Here is a 24717-nt window from a genome sequence, read left to right as displayed (position 1 = left end):
TTTTTCTCAGTAAACGTCTCTCACCCATTCTTTTTACCACTTCTTTTTTGCTGTACATCGGACGGAAACTACAAAGTTTGATGTGCACACATACGTGGCGTGCACGTTCATTTTGCTTGCTAGAACTTGTTGTTGTTGCTGTTCGTGGTTCTGGAAGGAAGGGAAAAAGGGGAGCACGGTGCTCCGTGTTTGTTTGCTGCGTGCCGTGTTTGCTGCGTGAATCTGCGTCGACAATGACCTACCTCGCCGGAAGCCCTCTCTCGAAGCGCCAGTCGAACACGATACTCACCTACTACCCAAAAAGGATTTCGTGTTCATATTCAAGTGACGCAGCAACGACACCGGAATGCCCGATTACGTCTATTGAGGAACCGGTGACTCAGCAGATATATCGTCTCCTGCGTCCATTGACCAGTCAATTTTTACTAAGGATGTTTCAGCCGCCGAACCTGTATGCGCCCGAGTGACCTGGGAATTTACGCTGGAAAGTCAGTAAGTGTGGCTATAATGCAGTTTATCCGTGAGCATTGTACTGTACGTGTGTTGCATTGAACTGTACATGCTGTTTATAATCAATACTATGTAGTTTATAAGTAATATTTATGGTGCGCCTTGGAATTTATAGTTTGGCGAGACTCCAACAAAGCATAGGAAATTATCAGCTGCAGAGTTTTTTAAGAGTTAAAGGTGCCATGCAATCGGGCTTGTTCGTATGGCATTTTCTTTTACAGTGGTAGTGCAAATACACGGGACACAAGGAACGCACACGAAAACACACACACGGCGCTGGGTGTCTTCATGTGCCTTTCTTGCGTCCCGTTTGTATGCGCTACCATCAGGGCTTAAAGTCAGGGGGGGCCCGGCCCCCCCCTCCATTTTTTAAGTAGCCCACCCCCCCCCTGGCAGTCGGACGGTGGCACTGCGGCACCTTGAATTTCTTGGCAGTAGTGCTTTGTGCGGGGAAATTATACTCTGCAATTTTCCGAATAATGATTTAATCGCGAATGTTTGGTTGACGGGGTGCCACCAAAACAGAATAAAACAGGTATCGTCGTACTGCTGAATGCAATTCACTGAGACACTGAACACCACAGGCAACGCCTCCTGAAACCACGGGTCACCACCCTGTTCGACAGAGCGTCTTGACACAGCATACTGTTTCACGAGGCACCTGTGTGTGAAGCTACCTGCTCGTGAATCAGTAATGGTTCACCTTGCTCTGTTTAGTTTGCCACTCAATTTTCATTCCTTTAGTTGTGCATCACAAGTCTGTAACTGCAAAGACACATGTATTTTGCCTATTTTATTAGGCAAGTGGAAGTGAAAATAAAATATAGCATTGTCGTGCCTGAGGTTCTGAATCCAGTCAGTCAACTAATGTTGCTTATTTTGAGCTCACATATCTTTAAGCCTTTACATCCCGAGTTATTTTTGAAAAATTGTTCCCAAAATTATTTCATTTAATGCTTGATTGGATTGACACGTTAAATAAATGCCCGAAATACATTCGGAATACTATTTGTATTTCTATAGCATTCATGAGCATTTGTTCAGTTCTAGAGACAGTTGGCTTCACTGCACTGTGATCATCGCGAACATCTCGCTTAGCGCTCAATCTATAGCATATATATATATATATATATATATATATATATATATATATATATATATATATATATATATATATATATACAGTGAAATCTCGTTGATACGATTCTGCATAATACGTTTTTCAGCCTAATACGTTTTTGTTTTTATTCCCGGCCAACATCCCTTGGAAAAAAATGCATTTTTTAAATACGATCACACTTTTGCCCAAAATTGGATAATACGACCGCGAAAGTGGATCTTGACCGATATATCTAGAAATCCTGCGTTTATTCTTCGGTATGCCAGCTCCCACCGCGTTCCAACAACCCACGATATGCGCGTAGCAGAGCCGCTGAGGCCACAACAGCATCGCTTTCGCGGCGACAAGAGCGCTACTAGGCTATCTTTTCTTGGAGAGTATATATATATATATAATGTATGTGTGTATTGCCACTTTATGAGGCCCCCCCCCCCCTCCAATGAAGGGAGACTAAGGCCTGGCTACCATAGTAATAAAATTTTAACATCATTGCGCGGCCGCCAGCCAGGCAACATGTCGGTTCAATTTGTAGTTTATTTTCTACGTGCACTGCTCCACTGAACGGTTATTTAGCCTCTTCAAGTTATTTCAAGACCTTTCTGTAAAACGCTGAATAATAATCATCATAATTCATGTTATTATTATTATTATTATTATTGTCCACCACAGATTGGTCACTGGTAACTGACAAACCCAATGTTGATGATCAAGTCGATCAGTTTACGGAACTTATCTTGACCAGCATGTGCAAGTTCATTCCCCAGTATACACCTAATCATCGTAAATATCCCTCCTGGTTCTCATCAGAACTTATAAGTGCACTGAAACATAAAGATCGTGCACACAGGAAGTATAAACGTTCTCCATCAACTCATTTGAAGGAAGAATTCTGTCGTTTTCGTACTCTTTGTAAACGCCTTTATAAACGGGATCACAGTCTATATATTTCATTTTTAGAAAAAAGCACGTCTGACAGGCCGGCTGAGTTTTGGAAGTATGTGCGCAAACGGTCGAGCAAAAGTGACGAGTCCTTCAGGATACTGGACCCAAATGGAGTAGAAGTTCAAGCCGTTGCTGACTGTTTTGCCATGCATTTTTCATCTGTTTATAAGTCTCCAGCCTCTGTAGCTAGTAACGGTCGACAGGTTAAGGCAGTTGGCACAGCTGATGCTGTGTCACTAGATGAAGATTCCATTTCAGAATGCATTAAGCGTTTGAAACCATCCTTTTCAGCTGGCCCAGATGGCATCCCCTCTGCCATACTAAAAGCCTATGGCAGTATACTTGTACCTGTATTGACTACCATATTTAATAAGTGTCTGCATGCTTCAACTTTTCCTAGCATGTGGAAAACTGCTCGTTTTCCCAGTGTTTAAATCTGGCTGTAAAAGTGACATCTCGAACTACCGCCCTATTTCCCTTCTTTGTGCCGCATCCAAAATCTTTGAGCTTGCTCTTCACAAAATATTGTCTTTTGATGTAAAAAATTCATTGATTGTGAATCAGCATGGGTTTCTCGCTGGCCGCTCAACTGTCACTAATCTTGCCAGTTTCATGATGCAAGTCTCCACGCCTATTTCGCAGAGAGGACAGGTTGACGCTATTTACTGTGACCTTAGCAAAGCTTTTGATGTTGTCAGCCATTCGCTGCTTGTGGATAAACTTGCGCACTTTGATGTTGATTCTTCAATTGTAAATCTCCTCCATAGCTATCTTCTTGATAGATCATGTTATGTTGCCGTTAATGGCCAAACGTCCTCTTTGTATAAAGCTACAAGTGGGGTTCCTCAAGGGTCGGTACTGGGCCCACTCCTCTTTTTAATTTATGTTAATGATGTTTCTTCGGTCATTCGGAATTCTTCTTTCCTTTTGTATGCCGATGACATAAAGATATTTAAGGAAATTCATTCAGTTATCGATTGTCGCTTGCTGCAATCTGATTTGTGTTCTTTTTCTGAATGGTGCAGGAGCAATAACCTCTCCCTAAATATTTCAAAAACCAAGGTAATGAGTTTCACTCGAAAAACATCTAGTGTGCCATTTTTATATTCTGTCAATTCTGTGTCGTTGTGTAAGGTATGTGAGATCAATGATCTAGGTGTTCTTTTTGATAGCACCTTACACTTTTCTGCTCACGCTAAGCGTGTTGCTTTGCGGGGTCTTCGCACCCTAGGCTGTGTTTGCAGAATGTCCAGAGAATTCCGTTCTCCTGTGCCCTTCCGAACATTGTACACCGTGCTGTGTCTTCCTCAACTTGAGTATGCATCTGTGATCTGGAATGGCATTCCTAATTCCAGCAGCAACGCCATTGAGCGAGTCCAGAGAAAATTCCTAAGCATTTACAACCATCGTTTCGCTAGAAATGACTCTGGATCTCGTTCTAACGCTGCTGGATTATTATCATTGCCATCACTTTGCTGCCGACGAAGTCGCGCTGATCTGTTATTTCTTTACAAGCTTGTGCATGGTATCATATCCTGCCCTGTACTGCTCAACTGTCTTAATTTCCGAATTCCACGTAAGCTGACCAGAGAGAATAGACCTTTTCATGTAACCGCCTGCCTCTGTAAGCATTCGACCATTGGCAGGATACGTCTTTACAATGCTTACTTTTTGGAGCTCGATGTTTTTCACAGCTCCCAGTCGTTGCTCTGCTCCGAGCTTTGCACTGTACTTACATAGCCTCGTACACTGTTGACATTTTTTTTTCTGCCTGCGCATAGTTGTATATGTGTAATTTCGTAACGTTTTTTATCCCTGATATTTTATTATGAATGTTTGCCTTTGTTTTTGTTTTTTTTCCGTGCGCCAGTACAAAGACCTCACGGTTGTTCCTGGGCACATTAAATAAACGTTTGATTGATTGATTGATTATTATTATTATATTATTATTATTATTATTATTATTTGGTATTTTATTTGTTGTCGCATTACTACAGCTGAAGCAAGGAAATGGCATATTATGCAATGTGCTTGCCCCCCCCCCACGCACTCCTGTAATCTTGTCAGAAGTTCAACCCCCCTCTGAGAGAAATCCTGGGTGCGCTAATGCTGCAACGTCATGATAACGTCATTTGGTGATGTCATTGGAGTACGATGATTTCTTGCATCACTCATGTTGACGCCGTCGAAGCAGGACGTCGACGCCGATAGTCAATTTTTGCGTTTGATGAGGCATCTAAGGCTTTCGCCTTAAAAATTGTACCTAACCTATCTATCCCGTTCACGTTACCAAAAAATATAGATGTCGCGTTCTACAAGATATCCTACTCGGGAAATTTTCCTGTATGTGACGCCATTTTTCCTGTTAATTTACCAAAAAAATATGCAGCTGGCGGGAACGCACAAGAAACCATACCTGCCAAGTCTCCCGGATTACCCGGGAGACTCCCGGATTTTGAACGTTTCTCCCGGTTGTACGGGTCATAGGAAAATCTCCCGGAAATGGCTGTTGTTTGATGTCGTGACGCGGTGGGACGTTTCGCGTACAGATGCGCTACACGCAATTTAAAAATTGATCCTAGATGTGTTATAGGTTATATCAGCCGTTTATATTTCATAGATGATGCGTTTGTGTACACACAGATCTATCCCACAAGCTATCTCGCCTTCAAAATTTTGTGTCACTACTGCTTTAAGTGGAGAGCCCAGCACTTAAAAGGGTAGCCGTTACCGATGTCTGTCGAGATGGCGCGTTCGCCAGCGCTCACGACCGTCCCCGTCTCAACGGCGCCCCTTATGGTCCCTTGCCCGACGAAATAACTGGTAAACAAGCGACGACAGGCCTTGCACGCGGAGCGATGTATTCGCACGTGCCTACAGTGTTCTACTGTACATGTGCCCTTCGCGCGGCGGTGACGGCCGGGTACGTTTCATCTCTGCTTCAACCGCGTTCGTCCCTAGCGCTAGGGCGCTTTTACTCGCACGTGAAACAGGCGATGCGTAAGCGATGTTAACGGTTTGGACTCTGTACAGATCAGCGGCGACCGCAAAATCCCGCTGACAGTGTCCATATAAAAGCTATCGCAGTACCCCCCCCCCCTTCACCGTTGAGTAGATCTCCCGGAATCCGTTTCTCCAAACTTGGCAGGTATGAGAAACACACCCACTTGGGTGTAAAGCACGAACGGTGAATCAGCGCCGAATGGCCTTGAACTGGTGAACTTCGTCGGAGAGTGCGACGCGCGTTTTTCCCTCCGCTAGCAGACTCTGACGACAGAGGGCGCGTCAGTGCTGTGCCCAATTCCGTGACTTTATTAGGACGACCGAGTGAGTGCAGTTTCACCTCCTAAAGAATTCTTGCTCTGTGCTCTAAGCTTTTATTTTACAGCGAAAGCCGTTATGAGTTCACAACAACAGCCATTTTTGGTGCCGCAGCTGCCCGCCGCCGCCAGTGTTTGTAACTGCTATTGCGCAAAATGAGACAAAAAATCCACGATCGGATGGGATTTGAATCCAGGCCCTCTGTGTGACAGTTGAGTATTTTACCACAGAGCCACACTGGTGCTTGAAACTCCTTTGCAAAAAGACAGTATACAGGCGTCATGTCGGGCAAGGAATCGCATTATGTGTAATATAGCGTGGTATAAAGAGTAAAATAACAACCAGGTGTCACAGAAAATGTGAACTGTGCAACGAGTGTGTGGTTTAAAGCTTTGCACCCACTACAAAGTGCTCAGCCATAATTCTTCATTGTCATTAGCCACAGCATCAACAAAGTGCACATAATGCCTTACAGAGGTATAGCGAGTACCTCGCTTCTCCACAGAATGATGAATAATTGCATAATAAGTGCTTATGTACTTCACAAAAATTGATTTATGGTGTAGTGGATACTTTGTAGGTGCAGTTGTATTAGTTTAACCAAGAGAGTTTAGAACGGGTTCTAGAAAGGCCGCTCTTCCAGCTTTCCCTGTGGCTGTGCTGCATGTACCGTGCAGGCCTGGTGTTTTTTGTCAGATAGGCTGATTCTTGAAATAGAAACCAACTGAGTATGCTGTCTAAGTACCGGAACAGCATAGAAAGCTTTGCATTAAAAGAGAGATGGTGTAGGGAAGATGTCTTTGTTGTAGTGATAACATTTAGGCTGCATTTGTTATTTTATTTTCTAATTTCATAGAGAACACAGCAAATGGCAGGTTACTGGCATATCTAAAGCGGTGGTATAGACCGAGCTAACATTAACATAAACTGGACCTCCAAGAATTGTGTGCACCATCTTAAAGCGGTGGTATAGACCAAGCTAATATTAACATAAACTGGACCTCCAAGAATTGTGTGCACCATCTTGGATGTTTTGGATGTGGTGATGTGTAACTGGTGCGCGGTGCTGACAACCAGCCAAACCGGCTGCATGGCACACCTGCCGGCACTTGAGTGCCTCATGACCGTGAAGCATCACCTGTTCGTATCTGTAGCGCAGTGTACGTTCATATCAAAACGACGACTGTACTTTAGCATATTGCTGGTAATGAGCCTTTGCCTGGACCACAGAAAAATTTGTATGAGCCTGGACTATATCACCGAGATTCTGCTGTACTTGTGGTTGTGTCTAAATGAATGGTAGTTAGGCTCCCTTATGGAAATCAGCCTGTCAGTGTCAACTTTCGAACGATAGATGTGGTGAAAAAATTTTGAGTGAAGTCTGCATCATCGACAGTTGATTTTCTCCTATTGCAGTTACACTTTCGTGCGAGACTGAAGTTGCTTTCATAATATTCAGACAAAAATGGTAATTCTTCATGCTTTCAAGTTTTTCTGTATCACGCATGGTAAGGGTGTCCCAAACAACAACACATGCATAGTCGAGGACAGAACGCCATGTTTCATGAAGCGATTGTTTATCAACCGGTTAAAGTTCTATGCGTTATTGCAAAGGAACCATAATGTCTGCCCTACCTTATCTGTTATGTAGTGTACATGTCGCTGCCAGTATGAGTTAGATGTAAAGTTAGATTCCTAAATAATTGTAAAGCATCTTCTAGGGCTAGTTAATTGTTTGGAAACTAACAATGCACCACATTGTGTTAAAGGTTCCAAAGGTAGAACATAGCAAGTTATGGGTGTCAAAATTTCTAAATCATCATTTGTCTGGCATCATTTTGAGGTTGACAAGGACAACTTGGTCAACGTGACTGCCTGGAGAAGAAAAATAAATAAATTTTTGATATGTATGATTGGGGAAAATGGTTTTGCCGTAATAATAAACACACACAGTAGGTATGCAGGCATACTTTATTCGGTTAAATTCTTTGGCATGCTTATAATTGTGTAGGTGCGGTGCAATCAAGCTGAATCTGCGACTGACCACGTATGGATGAATTTGACAAGATGCAATGACTGTTCACTTTTATGCTTGCAGCATTTTCTACAGTGCAGAAGGTGACGAAAAGAAGCGAAGGTCACACGATGGGCGCTGTACTTTCATCTACCATTTATTTTTATGTGACCAATTGGTACTTTCCATGCACTCTTCATCAAACAGACAAATCATTGCAAAATCCTGGCATATACTGGTGTCTATGTTCCTCGGAATGTCTTATAAGATTTGCTCCTTGTTGTCATGCCATGTAACCAACAGCTGACGCACTTTGTAAAATAACCCGTCTTTGTGAAAAATGCTTTAAACATTTCCTTGCTTAACAAAATATTGTGTGAAACATGCATGGACTTGCGCTTCTCACATTGTTCAGCCAAGTCGCTGGCATATCCTTTATAAACACGATCATTGTGTTGTTGTTTTTTATTAGTCAAGAATTTGCATGTTGAAGGCAAAATATTTTGCAAGCCTTAAGTTCATTTACACACTTGTCTTTTTCACTATTCGAACATTGCAAACTAGGTGAATTTCTGGGATCAAAATACTATTGCCCCAGTTTTTATCATGCAACAGTGACATTTTCTGCTTATATTTATTTTGTGGGTGAAGGAGCACTGACACAAATATTAGAAATTTTCATATTGTTGCTCAAAAGAAAAACACTGGTGTCGACAATTCTAAAAGAGGTATCATGATGCTTCCCAACACACTGAATATATTTTTAATACCACTGCATAAAAAAGAAAAGTCACTTGGTTTCGATATCCAGGGCCTGTTCTCACTGTGATATCAACACAACCTGATGGAGGTTCAAGTGATGTGCAACTTGTGACGTACCAGCAGCAGCTCTCTTGTCTGGTTTCAGTTGCACATTGTGCACATAAACAATGATGAATGAATTGTAGTCCAGTGACTCTGACAGTGATTTCAGCTGCATGCAAAACGTGGCATTCACAAACCCAGCGAACTGTGTTGAGTCGTCATGATAATGTCTATTATGGTGGCGCTGGCTTGTGGATGCTGAGCAACAAGGACTTTAAAAATCGAACTAAAATATTTCATTTATGGAGTGTACATGGACTGCCTGGAGTGTGTAAGAAGCATTAACACTGCATGCCAAGGAAAAGAAAAATGCCCTTTTTGTGATGCCTTAATATTGTGCCTTCTAAAGCCAAGATTACTGGCAGGTTGCAAAGTGCTTTACTTGTTTCTATGAACTGGTTTTATTTTCAGCACCAAGAAGGTGGCCCCGCTGCGCTAGCTTAGCAGCTGAAGTGCTGTACTGCTAAGCACAAGACAAGGGTCCAATTTCCAATCACAATGGCTGCATATCAGTGCAGATAAGATGCAAAAACACCTGTTTGTTAGATTTAAGTACACATAAAAGAGCTGCAAGTAGTCATAATTACAAGGGTCCTGCAACACCTTTCTAAGTAATCACTGAATGACCTCACTGTAGGAGTTTATTTCCTCATAAATCTGTTGTTGCAAAATATTTCCAAATTTGTGCAATATAAATGGAGTTACGAGGATTTGGGTTGCAGATTTCCGAGTGCTTTCGTCCTTGACCCTACCAAAAGCACTGAAAGCTGCACCAGGGAGGGATGACATAGGGATGAGAAGCTATGTCGGTACATGTCATGGCCTTGAGCATTTTCTCAATATTTTTTTAACGTGTTCGCACACTTCTGGTTCATATGAATGTGGCACCGGCATGTGGTACGTACGAAGAATGTGTGGTGGCACCCCTCGTTTGGCTGCGGTGCTTACACAAGATGCACTACTGAAAAGCTAGCGCACGGCGCCATTGTCTTGACTGATGGAAAGAAGCTAAATCCATATAGCACATTTTGAAGCAGTTTCAATTGGCTAAACGCCAAGCGATGTCCATAAGCGTGCGTAGGGTTCCCCATCAGGGGGGGCAGAGGTTCATCGCAGCGCCCCTCCACCCTACTAAGTCAATGTACGGGGCAGATTTTGTGCCCCACCCCCTCTTAGGTGACTAGAAGGGTCAATGTACGGGGCAGATTTCGCGCCCCCCTCTTAGGTGATTAGGGGGGCGGCCGCCCCCCCTGCCCCCCCTGTGCGCACACCTGTGGCGATGTCTGCAAGTGTGTCTTGCTCACCAGGTGCATAGGAGAGAGCGCAAGGGTGCACTGGTGAACATATAGGTGGTTTTAGAAATGACGATGTGCATCGGCAAGTACTATCGTAGCGAGCTCAGTACAAGACAAGTGACCAACTCGGGCATAGTGTTTGAAATAGCATGGGTGTAGTACTGCCTCATGAAAACACAGGAGAAAACAAAATGTTAGGTTGATGACCATCAATTGAAAAAGGGTGTATGAAGATGAGATATCATTTTATTGTTTATGAAGATAGAAAAACATGTATTAGTCAGTTGTTGAGTTCAAAACAAAGAAATGTATTACTGAGGATGTTTCGCGATTATGAAATCAGCCAATGCAGGTGTCAGTCCCACCCGTTGCATAGTGGGTCCAGTTCCCACAAGGACAGCAAGCGATTTTGCACTGTCTTGGACATGAAATTCTAAATTTCCTCCTGCATTCAGGAAGATATTTGACTCAGATATTCACAGTAGCCTTCATGACAGATTTGTAGCATTTCCTCGCTATGTTCAAAAAGTGTTGCAACGCTCCTTTAATTCAGTCTCCCACTGTAGCATGCCTGATAACAATATCATGGTTCTGGCATCTGGCACATAAACACTTAGAATTGAATTTTTTGTTCAATGTAATGGATGTGTTGCCAAGTCATGACACACATGCATGCTCTGCTCCTGTAATCCTTACAGGCAGAAGAAATATGCACAGCAAACTTGTTCATTGTCTGTTTATATGAACACCGATTAATTTTTTTCCCCATTACATATATGTGTCTTTTTCTGAATTAAAAATCAATTGGAAGTCGGCGCTAATCCGTGTCTCCTCCCTTTTGTGCATTCGTGTTTTTCCACGCTGTCAAAATTTTTCTTGTCGATAAACACCTTTTTATTTAGCTTTATTACTGCAAGATGTCAGGAAATGTTGCTATATTGTGGCATCTCTAATTGTGGCATCTCTAATGTCTATCACCCCTAGACCAACTTTATAATTCCAACAAAATTACCTTATGATTTTCGTCCTTTACAATAATGCCATCGTTGTCAGATTGCATTGGTACACACTAAAGGATCCGTATGTTACGATTGGAGGAAACAATGCACCAGTCAAAGATGCCAGTAGTTTAGGTGTCCTAATGTTGTCGAAGGTGCCATTACGATTTGTCAGTCAATAATTTCATTTGACTGTTTGTAAGGAGCCTTCAAGTCAGAAAATGAGTGTTGGTTTTCTTTTACAAGACCTGAATTGTGGGGGCTATATCAAGAGAGTTTGAACAGGGCATGTCTCGGGGTGGTAGGCAATGCTTTATTTAACAAGGGGTCTTTTCTTTGGTAAACAGGCTCTATCGACAAATGTCGGCAGCCTGGTAGATCCTATGTTCAGCGACTATTGGTGATGTTAAGTTTCCTTGTTGTAAATCTTTCTTTTTTCTCACTTTTGTCTTTCAGGAACTACAGGCAAAGGAAGAAACACTTCCTGTCGACTCGTGCCTTGTTAGAAAGTTTAGTGAATGTAAAATTGGCAGTTATTTCACTTGTAAATTTTCTTAGTGACGTCCGAATATGTAAAAATGAATTTTTTTTTGTACAGTTGAATACAGCATCTGTCAATGTGCCACTGTAATGAATGAAATTGTGTTAATGGTGATCTTTTAGTGTCCATCATGCCTCCTTAATTGGCCTTTCTTTTTTTTTTTAAGTTCAGTTTAGCGCTTCTAAAAAAGTTTGTGATTGAGAAAGTGCTCACAGATAAACTGCCAAAGGCCTTTGTGTTGTATCAAGTGGTGCCCTCACATTTTTTTTGTCATTGATACGTACTGGTGGACCCAGATACTCCGCAAAACAGGCTGCATAGTGCATAGTGATCTCTCCCATCCATTTTTTTCGTTCATTTGATCTTTAGGGTCTTGACCCATGCGCTTCTGATGCCATTAGGCATCATAGGAGATATTGTTGGTCAGCTGCCAGATCAGTAAGTTCACGTCATGTGATGCCATCTGGTGAAAAGAACGTTCCACGTTCCCTGCCATGGCCACGAGTGACACTGACTAACTCTCTTAGGGTTATTGATAAGTACAGAAATACGCAAGAAAATTGGCCGGGGAGACTGCTGCTGCCATAGCACAACTGGTTGAGCATTGCACGCACACATCAAGCAGAGTTTGTGGGTTCGATTTTCGTCTATGGCAAGTTTTTTTTTATCCGCCTTTGGAATTCCATATTTTTTCAATTACTGCTTTTAAAGTAAAACTGCTAACAACACTTTCTATGTTTTCTTTAGTTCCATTATTTGTTGGCTTAAAATTTCCCCTTCCTCCTGTTGCATGCTTTTGTTATAGTCTATTACAGCCTAAGAAAAAATCTCAGCTCTGCTAAGAGCCACCACTGTGCCTTCCACAGATAATTTGCATAAATGCTCCATCAAATAGGGTTCCCTACCACCCAGCTACCCTTCAAAGGCTACTGTAGATCTACCCATGCAATTTGCTGTCGGCAGTAGGAGACCAGGAACTCCTAGGATACTTGGATTGTTGCAGTGTTTTCCTGGCCTCCTGTAGGGCAAGCACATTAGATTTGAGCACATTAGACAGAGGCTACAGGAACCAGGCAACAGCGCACCTAAATGCTCTTCAGAGTTTCTTGCTTTTCAAAGTTAACAAAGCTTATGCCAGCTACTTAAACAACTGGTACGATTGGAAGGAGCTGTCAGGAGTGTTGGGGGAAAATAATGAAGGCAGCAGAAATAAGATATGGGCTCTTTACCAACAATGAACTCTGCTGTCTTTTGCGTGTGCTGTACGTTGAAGTTCTTGGACATTGTGTAATTATCTGGTTATTTCAGTAAATTTTGTTGCAGAGTATCAAATTATGGTCCTAGTTTTTTTATGTGACCTAATATGAATCTATAGATTGTGCTCACTCGTCAGTGAAAAATGGGGAATGTTCCCCGTATGTTTGAGCTTTCGTGCCCTCCTAACTGGCTGCCTCGTAGGCTTGCCATAACACAAAGTGCTTGTACTCAGCTGCAGCTTAATTCAAATAATTTTTTTCTTGGCAGTGGTTGTTTTGTCATTAAAATTCTAATCCCAGGAGTTTGTAAGAGTAATTACAAAATGGAACAACAGTCCCCTAAGCCTTCATTTCAAATTGAACCTGTAACTGGAAAAGTGTAAAGCTCATTTGCTAATTTCAACATGTGCAGTTAACATTGTGGCTAATGAGTAGTTTTGTTTAGTTTGTCAGTATGCTTATTTGATGACATTTGAAACTATCTTTGTAAAAAAACAAAGTGTAAATGGTAACGCAATAATATTTTCGCCCTTTTCTTTTTTCCTCAAAAAGTGATGTGGTCTCAGAATTTGGGGCAATAGTAGATTTTCTGGAAGAAAAAGCTGGTATGAAACATAAGGCTGGCATGAGGCTATAAAAAAACTTAAAAACAGGTTTTATGGTAAGAAATCATTGTAATTTTGCTTGTTGATGACTGCTGATACTGTTATGATTAAAGAAAGCAGCACCAAATATCAATGATATGATTAAGAGTGTAAAAGGCTTATGGTGACAATTGATTAAAAGGTGTTATGTCGGTGTTAAAGGTAGGAGTCCACCTCGGCAGACACTTGCATTGCAGCAAAATGCTCAAGGATAAGTATAGATCATGTAATTGAGTTTTGCAGTAATTTAGAATAATCCATATGCTTTTTTTTGTAGTTTTCTTATGTACGCTTGTATGTGGTACTTCTACATATGGTGGTTGTGCCTCCACCTTGTGCATTATATAAGCCACTTGCACCCCCCCCCCTCCTAAAAAAATGATTTCTTGAAAAACCAGCTCTACATATTGCATTGATATTGCTTTGATGTTCACTTTCATTGAACCACAATGTAACTCTTGAAATTCTCAGTTGTGAGATCAAATGAATGCTTAAAGGAGTACTGACACGATTTTGAAGTGCAGCAAAACGGACGTTTTTGTTTTCCATGGCATGTAGTGTTAACGCTCTCCCCACACCGCATCCGGGAAACACGTATAAATATTTAAGTTTGATTTTAAAGTTTTCATCTCCCAGCATCTGCAAGGCAGCTTCACCGCACGGAGAGCCCTATGACGTTTCAAGTCAGCTCACTTGGTTTGCGAAATCTGGGTTCTGCATGCAGCCTAAATCACAGAAATCGCTGTCGGATGCACTGGACGACAGTTCACTCATCATGAACCACGTTCAACTGACAGCAAAGGACAGCAGGTGCATATTTCGTGGGTTGCAGTCTGCCCGTGACGTCACGGGCAGACTTGACACGTCACTATGAAGCCGCCCTCTCAAAAGCGAAACCGAAACTGCTGGTTGAAAGAAGCGGTATTAAAAATATATGCAATGCATCCCCAGGCACCACGACACTCTTTTTAGGGTTCTCGACACCCGTGCTTTCATTTAGAGCAACAAGCCGAAAATTTTTAAAATTCATGTCAGTACTCCTTTAACAATAATGAGCCACACTCGCAAATGTTAAATGTGGTTGAATTAATGGAAGGATTTGTAATAGCTGACATCACATTAATGAAAATCGGCTAGTTTTATTGAAGTTCTCTTATATGCTGTCTCCAATGAAGCTTAATTTTGTTTTTGTTCGTGTATGTTGGGTTTTGGTTTAACTGTGGGGTGCTGTTTTCTTTCTGTTGCAGATGCCAATGGTGCATTTGTTACCAATTGTAAGGTTGCATTGTCGAATCCTGGTCATGGCAGCTGTATTGTTATGGGAGCGGAGTGCAAGAAATTTGATGTGCTTTGATTTAGATGTACGGCACTGGATGTGACGAAGCAGTAGTTTAGAGCCTGCTGCTCAATATGTTTCTCATGGACCATTATGAAATTTTAGGTTGTCTTTTCAAAGCTCATCAACTATTAATGTGATGATGTGGCAAGCTGGCATCATCAGCGCGTTATGGCCTGGCCTCCAAAGTGTGTAAATAATATGTGTTTGAATGTCTCTTCTTTTTAGCATTCATCAGTTCATTCTTAGTCTGTCATTTTACAGGGTGCTTACTTATTAGTTTTGAGAATAATTAGGGCAAGCTGTTGCTGTTTCAGTTAGTCAGCTTCGACTGTTTTTTTGGCAAAAAGGTTTTTTCAGTGTGTCTTCTTTTGTACGTGCTGTTTTTGTGCAGCGACATGTTCAGAATTGCTGAAACTTGCTGATTGCAACAACCCTTGGTAAATATGTTGGGGAGGCACTGTGTGCATCATCATAGGTCCATTTAACAATCGTTGAATTTCACCCAAATTTTAGTCACTGTTATTTTGTATATAAAAAGACTAAACTCATGATAACATAATCGGCAGTGAAATTAGCATTAACACGTCTTTGTGCATGGAAGGATTGAATCTTCTACTTCTGCAGTTGCTTGAATCACATTATGAATAGAGTTGTTTATTTTAACATCTTTTTGTGTGTGCACATTCGTTTGTTCAAGTTGACATTCTTTTTTTGCAAAGTTAGGTTTGATCGGTTAAAATGCCAAAAGAGGCACATATTTTTGTGATATCTTTGTAGTGCAAATGAACAAAAATTTTAATATTACAGGTGCTTTAGAGGCACAACCAACTTTAAAGTAATTTTTGGTGGTACTTGCACATTTTAATGGCTTATAAGGCAATGTCATTCTTTTCTCATTGTGCACAAGGTGATTAAAAAGCTAGCAGTACATGTGAACAATTCAGAACTTTGTGCTATTTTTTTTTGCCTGTTTGCAGATAAGCTTTTGTTCAGCAGTAGTGTCGGTTGTGTAACCTGCAATTCTGAGAAGTAGCTTGTTGCCAGGGTAACTGGTAGATTACTTTTGAAAATGGAGTATTTATTGTTGCATGATAGGTGCCACTCATGTGCATCGTTAGTGAAAATTTTGCATGGAATGTGTGCTATATTGTAACAATGAGGTAAGAAGGCTAGATATATTTACGGGTAGTATTTTAAAGTAGAGGCAATATGGCAGAACTATGCACGAGAACCTCCATTTCTTCATTGTCTTAACTACATCGCATCCTTATGGTGCCTGCCCGTCTCTAAACTGTCTCGTAAAAATATGTTCTCTCTGCTGCTGAACACAAGGTTGTGGTTTCAGCTCCCAGCAGTTTCAGCTGCATTTTGATGGAGATCAATTCTGAAAGCTCACATATGTGGTGGATGCACAGCTATAAAATGTACAGAGGGCTAAAGTGAATTTGGAGCTTCACAATGCTGTGTTTGTCACAGCTCCAGTATGCACCGAGACTGTGAACTCCATTATTTGTGTCTTTTGTGTTGCTTTGTAATGTCTTTTCTATTTGTGCTGTAATACTGACTTTTTGAATATGACTCTTTCTCAAGATCTTGAACCCTTGCATTATTGGTGCATTTCATGGCTGTATTTTGTGTATTATATTTTTTTTCTTATGTGACAATGTACTTATTTGTTAGCCTCATCAGCTTCAGTCTTGTTCAGCCTTGTTGTTAATGACCACTTGCATGTGCCTGTGGCATGGCACTATTGTTTATTTTTTCAACTTGCTACAGGAGGTGTAGAAATGTTGCATTAAGTTATGTTCATGTTTAAAAATGAGCAAGTCATCAGTCTTTAAACTGAGCAATCAATCTATATATATATGCAATCCTGTCACACATTTAGCAGTCACTGCCGCAGTCTGCCTACAGAGCGCAGTGTTTTGCTAGTTCTCTCTTGCCTATAGTTCACATTTTAGCGAGTGCTGCATTTGTTCTTTTCTCATGCCTAAAGCAGTAACATCAGTTAACTGAAATTTTGCAATTAAGGCATAGACATCCTGGCTTTTGTGTGCCCTCCTTTATCATTATTTCTATGCTGAAATCATTCTTATCAATGCTAAATGTCTTCTTTCACTGCCATATTAGCTTGTGGCAGTTTCAAATTTCCAACTTGTTGACAATTTGCTTCGACAGCTTTGGTACTGTTGGACTAGCAAACCTCACTTACCGAGCTATATTTATGGTTCCTGTTTCGTTAATGCAGTGAAGGCTGAAAGTGAGCATGACATTGATGATGGCATCGAGGAATGTGACCTGGTAGAAATACACCTTATGGAGCCCGATTGTCCCGACAGCTGCCCCGTGAATTGTATGTTCTAATTCATTCATTCATTCATTCATTCATTCATTCATTCAGTGCTAGTGTTTGTGAACAGGAAAGGACCTTGGTAATGGGGCACTTTGACAAAACCACATACAGTGGAACCTCGTTAATGCGTACCTGCCGGGAACGCCGCATAACTACGCACTAAACGGTAGTACGCATTAACCACCAAGTAAAAATTTTCATCTCCACGCATACGCAATCGCCGCCAGCAAAGCAATAAATACAGTGCCACAGCAAATATTGCCTAAAGTGCCCACTGCAAGGCCTTTTCTTTGTTTGTGCCAAACTGGAGAAAAGATTCTCGTACTCTCGCACGACCGTCCGATAGTGCCGATAGCGCGCGGTGGCGATGCCAAGGAGCATTTCGGAACTATTACAGGGTCCGGTATGCGCAATGACCAACGTAGCGACAGAACGGACAGTGTCGGCTTTCCGCGATATATGTGTGTGCGTCTCTACCGCGATCTGCTACTATATGAAAACTGCAGTGAAACGCGGTACGGCTAAAGTGTTCTAGAAAGGGGTAGTGGGCCGACTGGAGGCTGTGCACTGACGCACTTTATGTCTCACCTGGTAGATGGCGCCACCACCACCTGCAATGTAAGCGACGCGTTGCTGCCCTCAGCGCGAAGGCTAGTTTGCCAGCGCTTCAAGCACAAACTACTCTTGTGCAACCCCTGTACATAGCCATTTTCGTTGCTTTTTTTTTCTTTTGCGTGAGCATATTCTTGCTTTGGCCGTTGTTCTGGCGCATGAAGTATCGCTAAACATGAGCGCGTCATCAGCGGGCGCCGGATGCAATATATGCTGTAAACCGCCAGTTTTGTATTGCAGTAGCGAGCTCTCGCTTAAAAAAAAAAGATCTCGCAGTTTTATTGCGTTTAGATAATTAATTAATTTATGGGGTTTTACGTGCCAGAACCACTTTCTGATTATGAAGCACGCCGTAGTGGAGGACTGCGGAAATTTCGTCCACCTGGGGTTCTTTAACGTGCACTGACATCGATTGCCTTTAGATAAAAGAGACTAATATTTTCATGCTAGCGTTTGTACTCGGTAGTCTCTTTAGTGAGGTCATACTCTCACTAAATAAAACAATATTACTACAAACTTAAGCACCTTACGCTCTCTCAGTTGATATATTCTCCTGAAAAGTGCAAGAAAATGTGTGGGAGTGCACAGCAGGAAAGACCTATCCTAATCATGCCCAAGAAATAAAAGACCGAAAGTAAGGGTAGACCATGCAATCAGATTTTGCTTCTTGAAGACCCCTCACATGCTGGAAATTATATTTGTGTAAGAAATTGCATGCAAACACCGCTATCAGTTGAGTGCAAAATTCAGTTAGCAATTCTGCTGACACTATATAACATGCCTAAAAGGTTCATATGCACTCTTTTCTACAGAACTATTTGTCCGCACTCCTGTATTTAGAAAAATGAATTTGTAATGAAGGTGTGGAAAAATGTAGACAACAATCGTTCGCGGAAATAAGTGAAAAGTTTATTTGGTGGGGCAGCGCAATGACCTTATATACTCCACAAAAGCCATGCGTATCAATCACTTTCATTTTTTTTTTTCAAAGTGAAAACAGATGGAAAAAAGCTGAAATAGCTTGAAGAGGGCCTTGCCCCATTTTGTACATATCAGCGTGTGCGGCAAAAAGCATGTCTCCTAAAACAGCCCAATAGATGCTAGAAAAATACTCACAAAGAGACGCTAAATATTTTCAATAGCATACTTAGCATAGCATAAATTTAAAAAGTTCACAAAAGCACATGAATACTCAACACATATTGTTCACACAATAAGTGAAGACACTGAATCAGAAGAAATACTAAAAAAATGACAAATAATAGACACATTTCCATTCAAACACATGCATTTTTATACAGATCTACTGACGTTCTGGTAGATCATATTAATCGCACTGTTGATGGTACGCCAAGGACCAAAGCCAGCATTCACAATTGAAATAAGGGTTTATTGCTATAGTATGCATGGCGAGTGGCAATTAACATACTATCTTGCTTGTTTTTCAAATCTGGCATTTTCTTGTATTTGGGTCAGTGAAACAGAAAAAGAATATTCAGAGAAGATTCATACTTCAAGTTTAACCTACACTTGTAAAATCTAAATGCAGGAACAATAATAAAATTTAAAACATCTTCTAAGCAAGGAAAAAAAATTTAAGTGCAGCGGCTTATCTTGAAGTGCTTTGCTTTTTGGCGTTTGCCTGCTCTGTCTGTGTTTAGCCCCTTAATGCAAAAATGAAGTCGCGTAACAACATAGAATTGGATTATTTTTTGAGAGAGCATTGAGGCATGGCTTCGGCACCCAACCTCTTGCCAAAGCCTTGCTTTCACAATGATCAGCACATCTAAAATGCTGTCTGCATGGAGTTCTTCACATGAAAGCAGCCCGTGAAGAAGCCTTGCTACCAATCTACATTATTCACAACTACAGGAACTGAAAAATGAAACGTATTGACGAAGCAATGCTCGGCCGAAAACCTGCAGCGACGACGAAACACAGCAGCAGCCCTACAGCAGCGGGGCGAAGGCTCCCATTGCTGACGATGGTAGCGCCGCCACGCGGGCACTCAGGAAAACGAAAACTCGTTTACATTTTTTGCGCCGCGGCAACGTACCCTCTCCCCGGAGAGTGGGCTCACTACCCAATATTCTAGAACACTATAGTACGGCTGCGTGGAGCCAATCGTCTCCTGGCTAGTTGCGTGCAGCGCGTCGCCTACTCGGCTCGCGCCGTCACTGCCGGGCCGCTTGCTGTACCACACGCGCGCATTTGTCGTGGGAGTATTCTTCGTACCCACTTCGCTCCAGACCGTGCACAGATGCGGCGATGAGCACAGATGAGCTTGTTCGGTTAACGCGGCGATGACGAACTTCCTGCAAGCGATGCGCACTCCGCGACGCTCTAGCGGTCCTGGCAGCGGACGGAAGCGCGTTTGGGTGGTCGCCCAATAAAGGCGTGCAGTATGGTTACAACAGCGCTACGCTTGCTGTACCGCCCCGCCACGGTGTTCTAGTGGTTATGGCGCTCGACTGCTGACCCGAAGGTCGCGGGATCGAATCCCGGCCGCGGCGGCTGCATTTTCGATGGAGGCGAAAATGCCTGAGGCCCGTGTGCTTAGATTTAGGTGCACGTTAAAGAACCCCAGGTGGTCGAAATTTCCGGAGCCCTCCACTACGGCGTCTCTCATAATCATATCGTGGTTTTGGGACGTTAAACCCCAGATATTAATTAATGAACGCTTGCTGTACCGTACGCGTGCGTTTAGCGTGATAGCGTCTATGCAAAGAGGTTTCTCGTCGCCCACGACCAGCAACGCTAAACTCCGCAACAGCGAGCTGCTTTCGTTTCTACAAAGCGGCGCGCGCTTGAACACGGCCCTGCACAACGAGGCGGCAGCGATCGGCGGCCCAGCGCGTTCAGGTTGTCGCCTATTAAAAGCGTGCACTAGGCTTAAAGCAGTGCTGCGCCGCACGCGTGCCCGAGCAGATATCTGAAGATACTTATTGTGATAAGGTTGTCGGCGATAAGTCATGTTGGCGCGTTCGTCGGTGGCCGCCACCTCACCTTCGTTCTTTCCCGATGCTTACCCGCAAAGGCATCGACGCAATCGCGCGGAAGTCGGAATCGGTGATCGACCGATCTACGCACTTCTCGAAAAGACTAAGAACCTTTGGCGGCACATTGTGGCGTTGGGAAGTTCAGCGGCGCAGTAACATTTTATGACACAAAACGTTATCGCGGTACGCAGGGTACGCGCTAACCGAGAGGCGTAGAGTGAAGCACTACGGCTTAAGCGGTCAGCGAATGCATTAGGCTCTATGAGACTCGGTCGGGGATTCGTCGCAACTACGTTTTAACCGTTAGTACGCTTAAAACGGGTACGTATTAACGAGGTTCGACTGTATTAGACTAAACATAAAATTTAAACGAAACAAAAAGTCAGTTAAAGGTTGTACACAAAGAAAAGATGATATCTAAATGTGGACTGTTCTTTGGGGTAAAGGATGAAAGATGGCAGCTTAGGCAGCTTGCATCGAGAATGTAAAAAGCACAGGAATTGGGCACTCCTGCTCATAATGCAGAAGACACAAGATCCACAGTTAAGCTGTCATGTGAAACTAGACTGTGTACAATTTTGAATGACAGTAACACGCCAAAGTTTGCGCTATGGCATTTATTGGCCAGTTATGTTGCTTATGTTGTCTCGCTGGCATTTTTATTATTTGCGCCTTAAGTAGAGTACTGCATTGTCCTCCACATGTGGTTATGCCAGCAGCATCCGAGGGGATTTCTTTGGGTCAGCGCTAATTGCATAATTTTGCAATGTGCTTTTGTCAACTAAGTGCATCTGTAGCATCATTGCTTTGGTTGTAACGAAAGCTAGTTTCGTGCAGGGAGTGGTTTGCGCCAGGGGTGTAGCCAAGGGCTGGGGTGTTTGAACATTCCCCCCCCCCCCACACACACACACCACTTTTTTTTACGACACCCTACTTTCCATCCTTGTCACCTTAAACAGTTACAGATGGGAGGCCATGAAGTGTAAACAAAAAAATAGGAAAGATGGTATTGAATTAAAGTTAATGTTAAGTGAAATGTGATCGTGTAAGAATAATTATTGAAGCTGCAAGCATAGTGCGTGATCACCTGTCGTGTGAGTAAACCCTCAGTTGCCCCTTCAGATAAGGAGCTTGTTTTTTTGGAAAGCAGCACATGCAGTAGGCGTTAACTATTTTCTGCAAGGCAATGCAGGCTCTGGTAAGGTGTGGCAGTTATTTTTATTTTTTTATTTGTATTTCTATTTTCGTTGTGTTCTCTTATCGCATATTCTTATGGAACATTTATCTGTCGGTAATATATGTCATTGCTTTCCGAATAAACTTTCAGTTGGTAGTATGCGCTTGTCCTTGTATTCTGAAGTCCTTGTTTAACTTACAAGCTTTTATTTCAAGTAGCCAAGCCAAAACTTTTTTTGTCAATTCCCCTTTAAGACCTCCAACATTGGGACATGCAGTGTATTAATCTCAAAAACTAAGGCTCACATAGGTAATGGGCAACACATGGCATATTTAGTTGAGACTGTCAGTCAAAGCTCTAGCATCAAATGGTGCTCTGTTGCGTAATGCTTGAGATAAAGGGGCAGAAAAGGCTTCAGTTGGCAGGTGTGCACCCCCTCTCTCTGCATCATTCTCCCTGCTGGTCTGAGCACTCAGGCCCCTCAAGATTTGAAACCTTTGCAGGTTAATTCTTCACACAAAGCAGATCCTGCTGCCGACAGGCTTCGAATATCCCATTATCAAAATGCAACTTCTTGAGATGAGGCCTTGTAACATTTTGATCAAAGGGATTCTAATAAAGCAACTTTGTTGTGATGAGTACTTACTGTACTTGTGTAGGTGTACATGATTAGCCCCAGGAGCATTAGCCAGCACCCCTTTGTGCCTATGGCAGCCAATGTGGAACATCTCTATAAGAAGTGTTGCGCAGTGCGTGAGCTTAAAAGCCAGGCAAATGGCCTATAAATCTTTATGCTATTGCACCATATCGATGCTTGCAAAGTCAAAGATCTTGCTCAGGTGTGAGGACTATTTGATGGTTGCCCAATTTCAAATGCCCACAAGTGGTTTACTAACATGCTTGCTTTCTAAGGAGAAATGGCTAGAACTGCATTCAGCTAGCTTTCCTGAATTAAATGACGAGCCTGTACGTTTAATTATTTATTTATTTACGTATACTGCAGCCCTTCATAGGGCTATAGCAGGAATGGGGGAATACAATATATCATATGTACGAAACAAAAAAAAAAGTAAGAACATGGTTAAAGTGCACACTCACTGGCAATTGCAAATTCTTTCTTTTTCGAACAATGGGTCGTACCAGGCATAGCATTCCAGGTTTCAATGTTTCAACATACTTACGAATGAGGTGGTCTAGTTGAAAAAGCACAGGCAATTCTTGGATGGAAAGCTTTCAAAAGGTGGCCAAATTGAAAAAAAAGCTTATCAGTCTTGTTTTTGTTATAGAGCAATAACATAAAACACAGTGTTCTAGCGCAGCTTTTGGTTTCCTCGGTTAAAAGTTTATTGTTTAGATTTGTTTTAGTTTATTGTTTAAAGTTTAGATAAGTATTGGTAGCTGTATTTAGAGCCTGCACACTCAGCATTATAACTGCTGTGTGTGAACCAGCACATGTCTAATTTTTACAGTCAAGATGGAACCTAACCAAGAGCCTGGTGGTGCAAAGCGTACTGGCCCCATTGAGACGTCACATTCAGGTGGGATTTCTGATGAGGCAGTGGCTGCGGTCACGGAATGGCCAAGGAACAGTAAGTACTTCTTAGGGCTATCGCGTTACTTCTGTACCAACATATTTTGTCATTTGCAACTTGTACCACAGAGTCCTATACAGATATTAAGGCTCTGTTATACTCCGACGTCCGACGCAAGCGCCCGCGAGGACGTTGCGTTTCGTCACGCCGAGCTGGCGACGCTACGCCAGGCGCAAATCGGTCTCCGCTACAGTCGAGCCGGCTCCAACGCGCCAGTGCGATCGCATCTAGAGCAGCGCATGCGCAGTAAAGCGAAGAATGCGCTGCGCCACCTGTCGGGAACCGACGAAACAGCGCGCGAAGCAGGTTCCTGTACATGCAAGTCCAGCGCGTCCCGCGCGAAATGCAACAGGATCTATTCGGAGCCGGGCGACGCCCGAGCGCGCCAGCAGCCGTCGGCTGCGTCGGCGGTCAGCGGACGCCGGACTATAGAGGGCTGTTTTTTGCTGACGTAACGTCGCTGCGACGCGCGCACGCGCGCGTCGACGTTACGCTGGAGTATATCAGAGCCTTTACTGTAGCAAGTTATGGTGCTATGCAATGGTTGAGCAGCTGCAGGAGTGATGGATGGTGCAAGTACTTTTCAAGAATTTGTCGTGAAGTTCCGAAAACACTTCTTTTTCAAGGTACAGTGAAAGTGGAATCGCAACAACCTACTGGAAGATTGGAAAAAGCTAGCAGCAATGAAATCGACCATGCCGAGATGGGGACTTCCGAAGATGTGGTGTCAGCTGACCGAGGATGGTTCAGTGAGTATATTTCGGAACTACCGCATTAGTTCTGTGCTGGCATACTTTGTCGTTTGCTTCTTGTTCGAATATCGGCACGCACACTTTCTTCTTTTTGCACATGACATAGTTTCACTGACCAGCTGTCACATTTTTCATCTTTTGTTCAATGCAAGTGGCGCCGGAATGTTTCAGAACTTTCTGGAATGTTGTCAGTTCTTATCAGATTGCATGCACGATGTGAACAGTGGAGCACTGGCTGGAACGTGATTGTTCTAGCATGTACCAGGACTCGTGCATAATTAGTCCGAGACTTTGGACTTGCAGTTCCGATCCTTGACATTTGTCGACTGTGCTTGTCACTATCATTGCGTTGTGAGTGTTTCGTTTTGTTGGGCACTGGTTCACCAAA

At 42.7% G+C, this 24717-nt stretch overlaps 1 protein-coding gene across 1 annotated transcript in view; it reads left to right on the top strand.

Annotated features, from left to right (window-relative positions):
• Nucleotides 1–16963: 16963 nt before the first annotated feature.
• The window catches only part of LOC119406793 (zinc finger protein 37 homolog), a 104257-nt gene continuing 96503 nt past the window's right edge, over nucleotides 16964–24717 (top strand). Inside the window, exons 1-3 of the mRNA XM_049419822.1 lie at nucleotides 16964–17197; nucleotides 23455–23574; nucleotides 24204–24326. Of these exons, the coding sequence (XP_049275779.1) occupies nucleotides 17161–17197; nucleotides 23455–23574; nucleotides 24204–24326 (280 nt within the window). The 5' untranslated portion in view covers nucleotides 16964–17160. The remainder of the gene's footprint in view (nucleotides 17198–23454; nucleotides 23575–24203; nucleotides 24327–24717) is intronic.

Source organism: Rhipicephalus sanguineus, chromosome 10 (genome assembly GCF_013339695.2).
Source record: "Rhipicephalus sanguineus isolate Rsan-2018 chromosome 10, BIME_Rsan_1.4, whole genome shotgun sequence".
In the NCBI taxonomy this organism is placed as follows: domain Eukaryota; kingdom Metazoa; phylum Arthropoda; class Arachnida; order Ixodida; family Ixodidae; genus Rhipicephalus; species Rhipicephalus sanguineus.
This window is presented reverse-complemented; position numbering and strand designations above follow the sequence as displayed.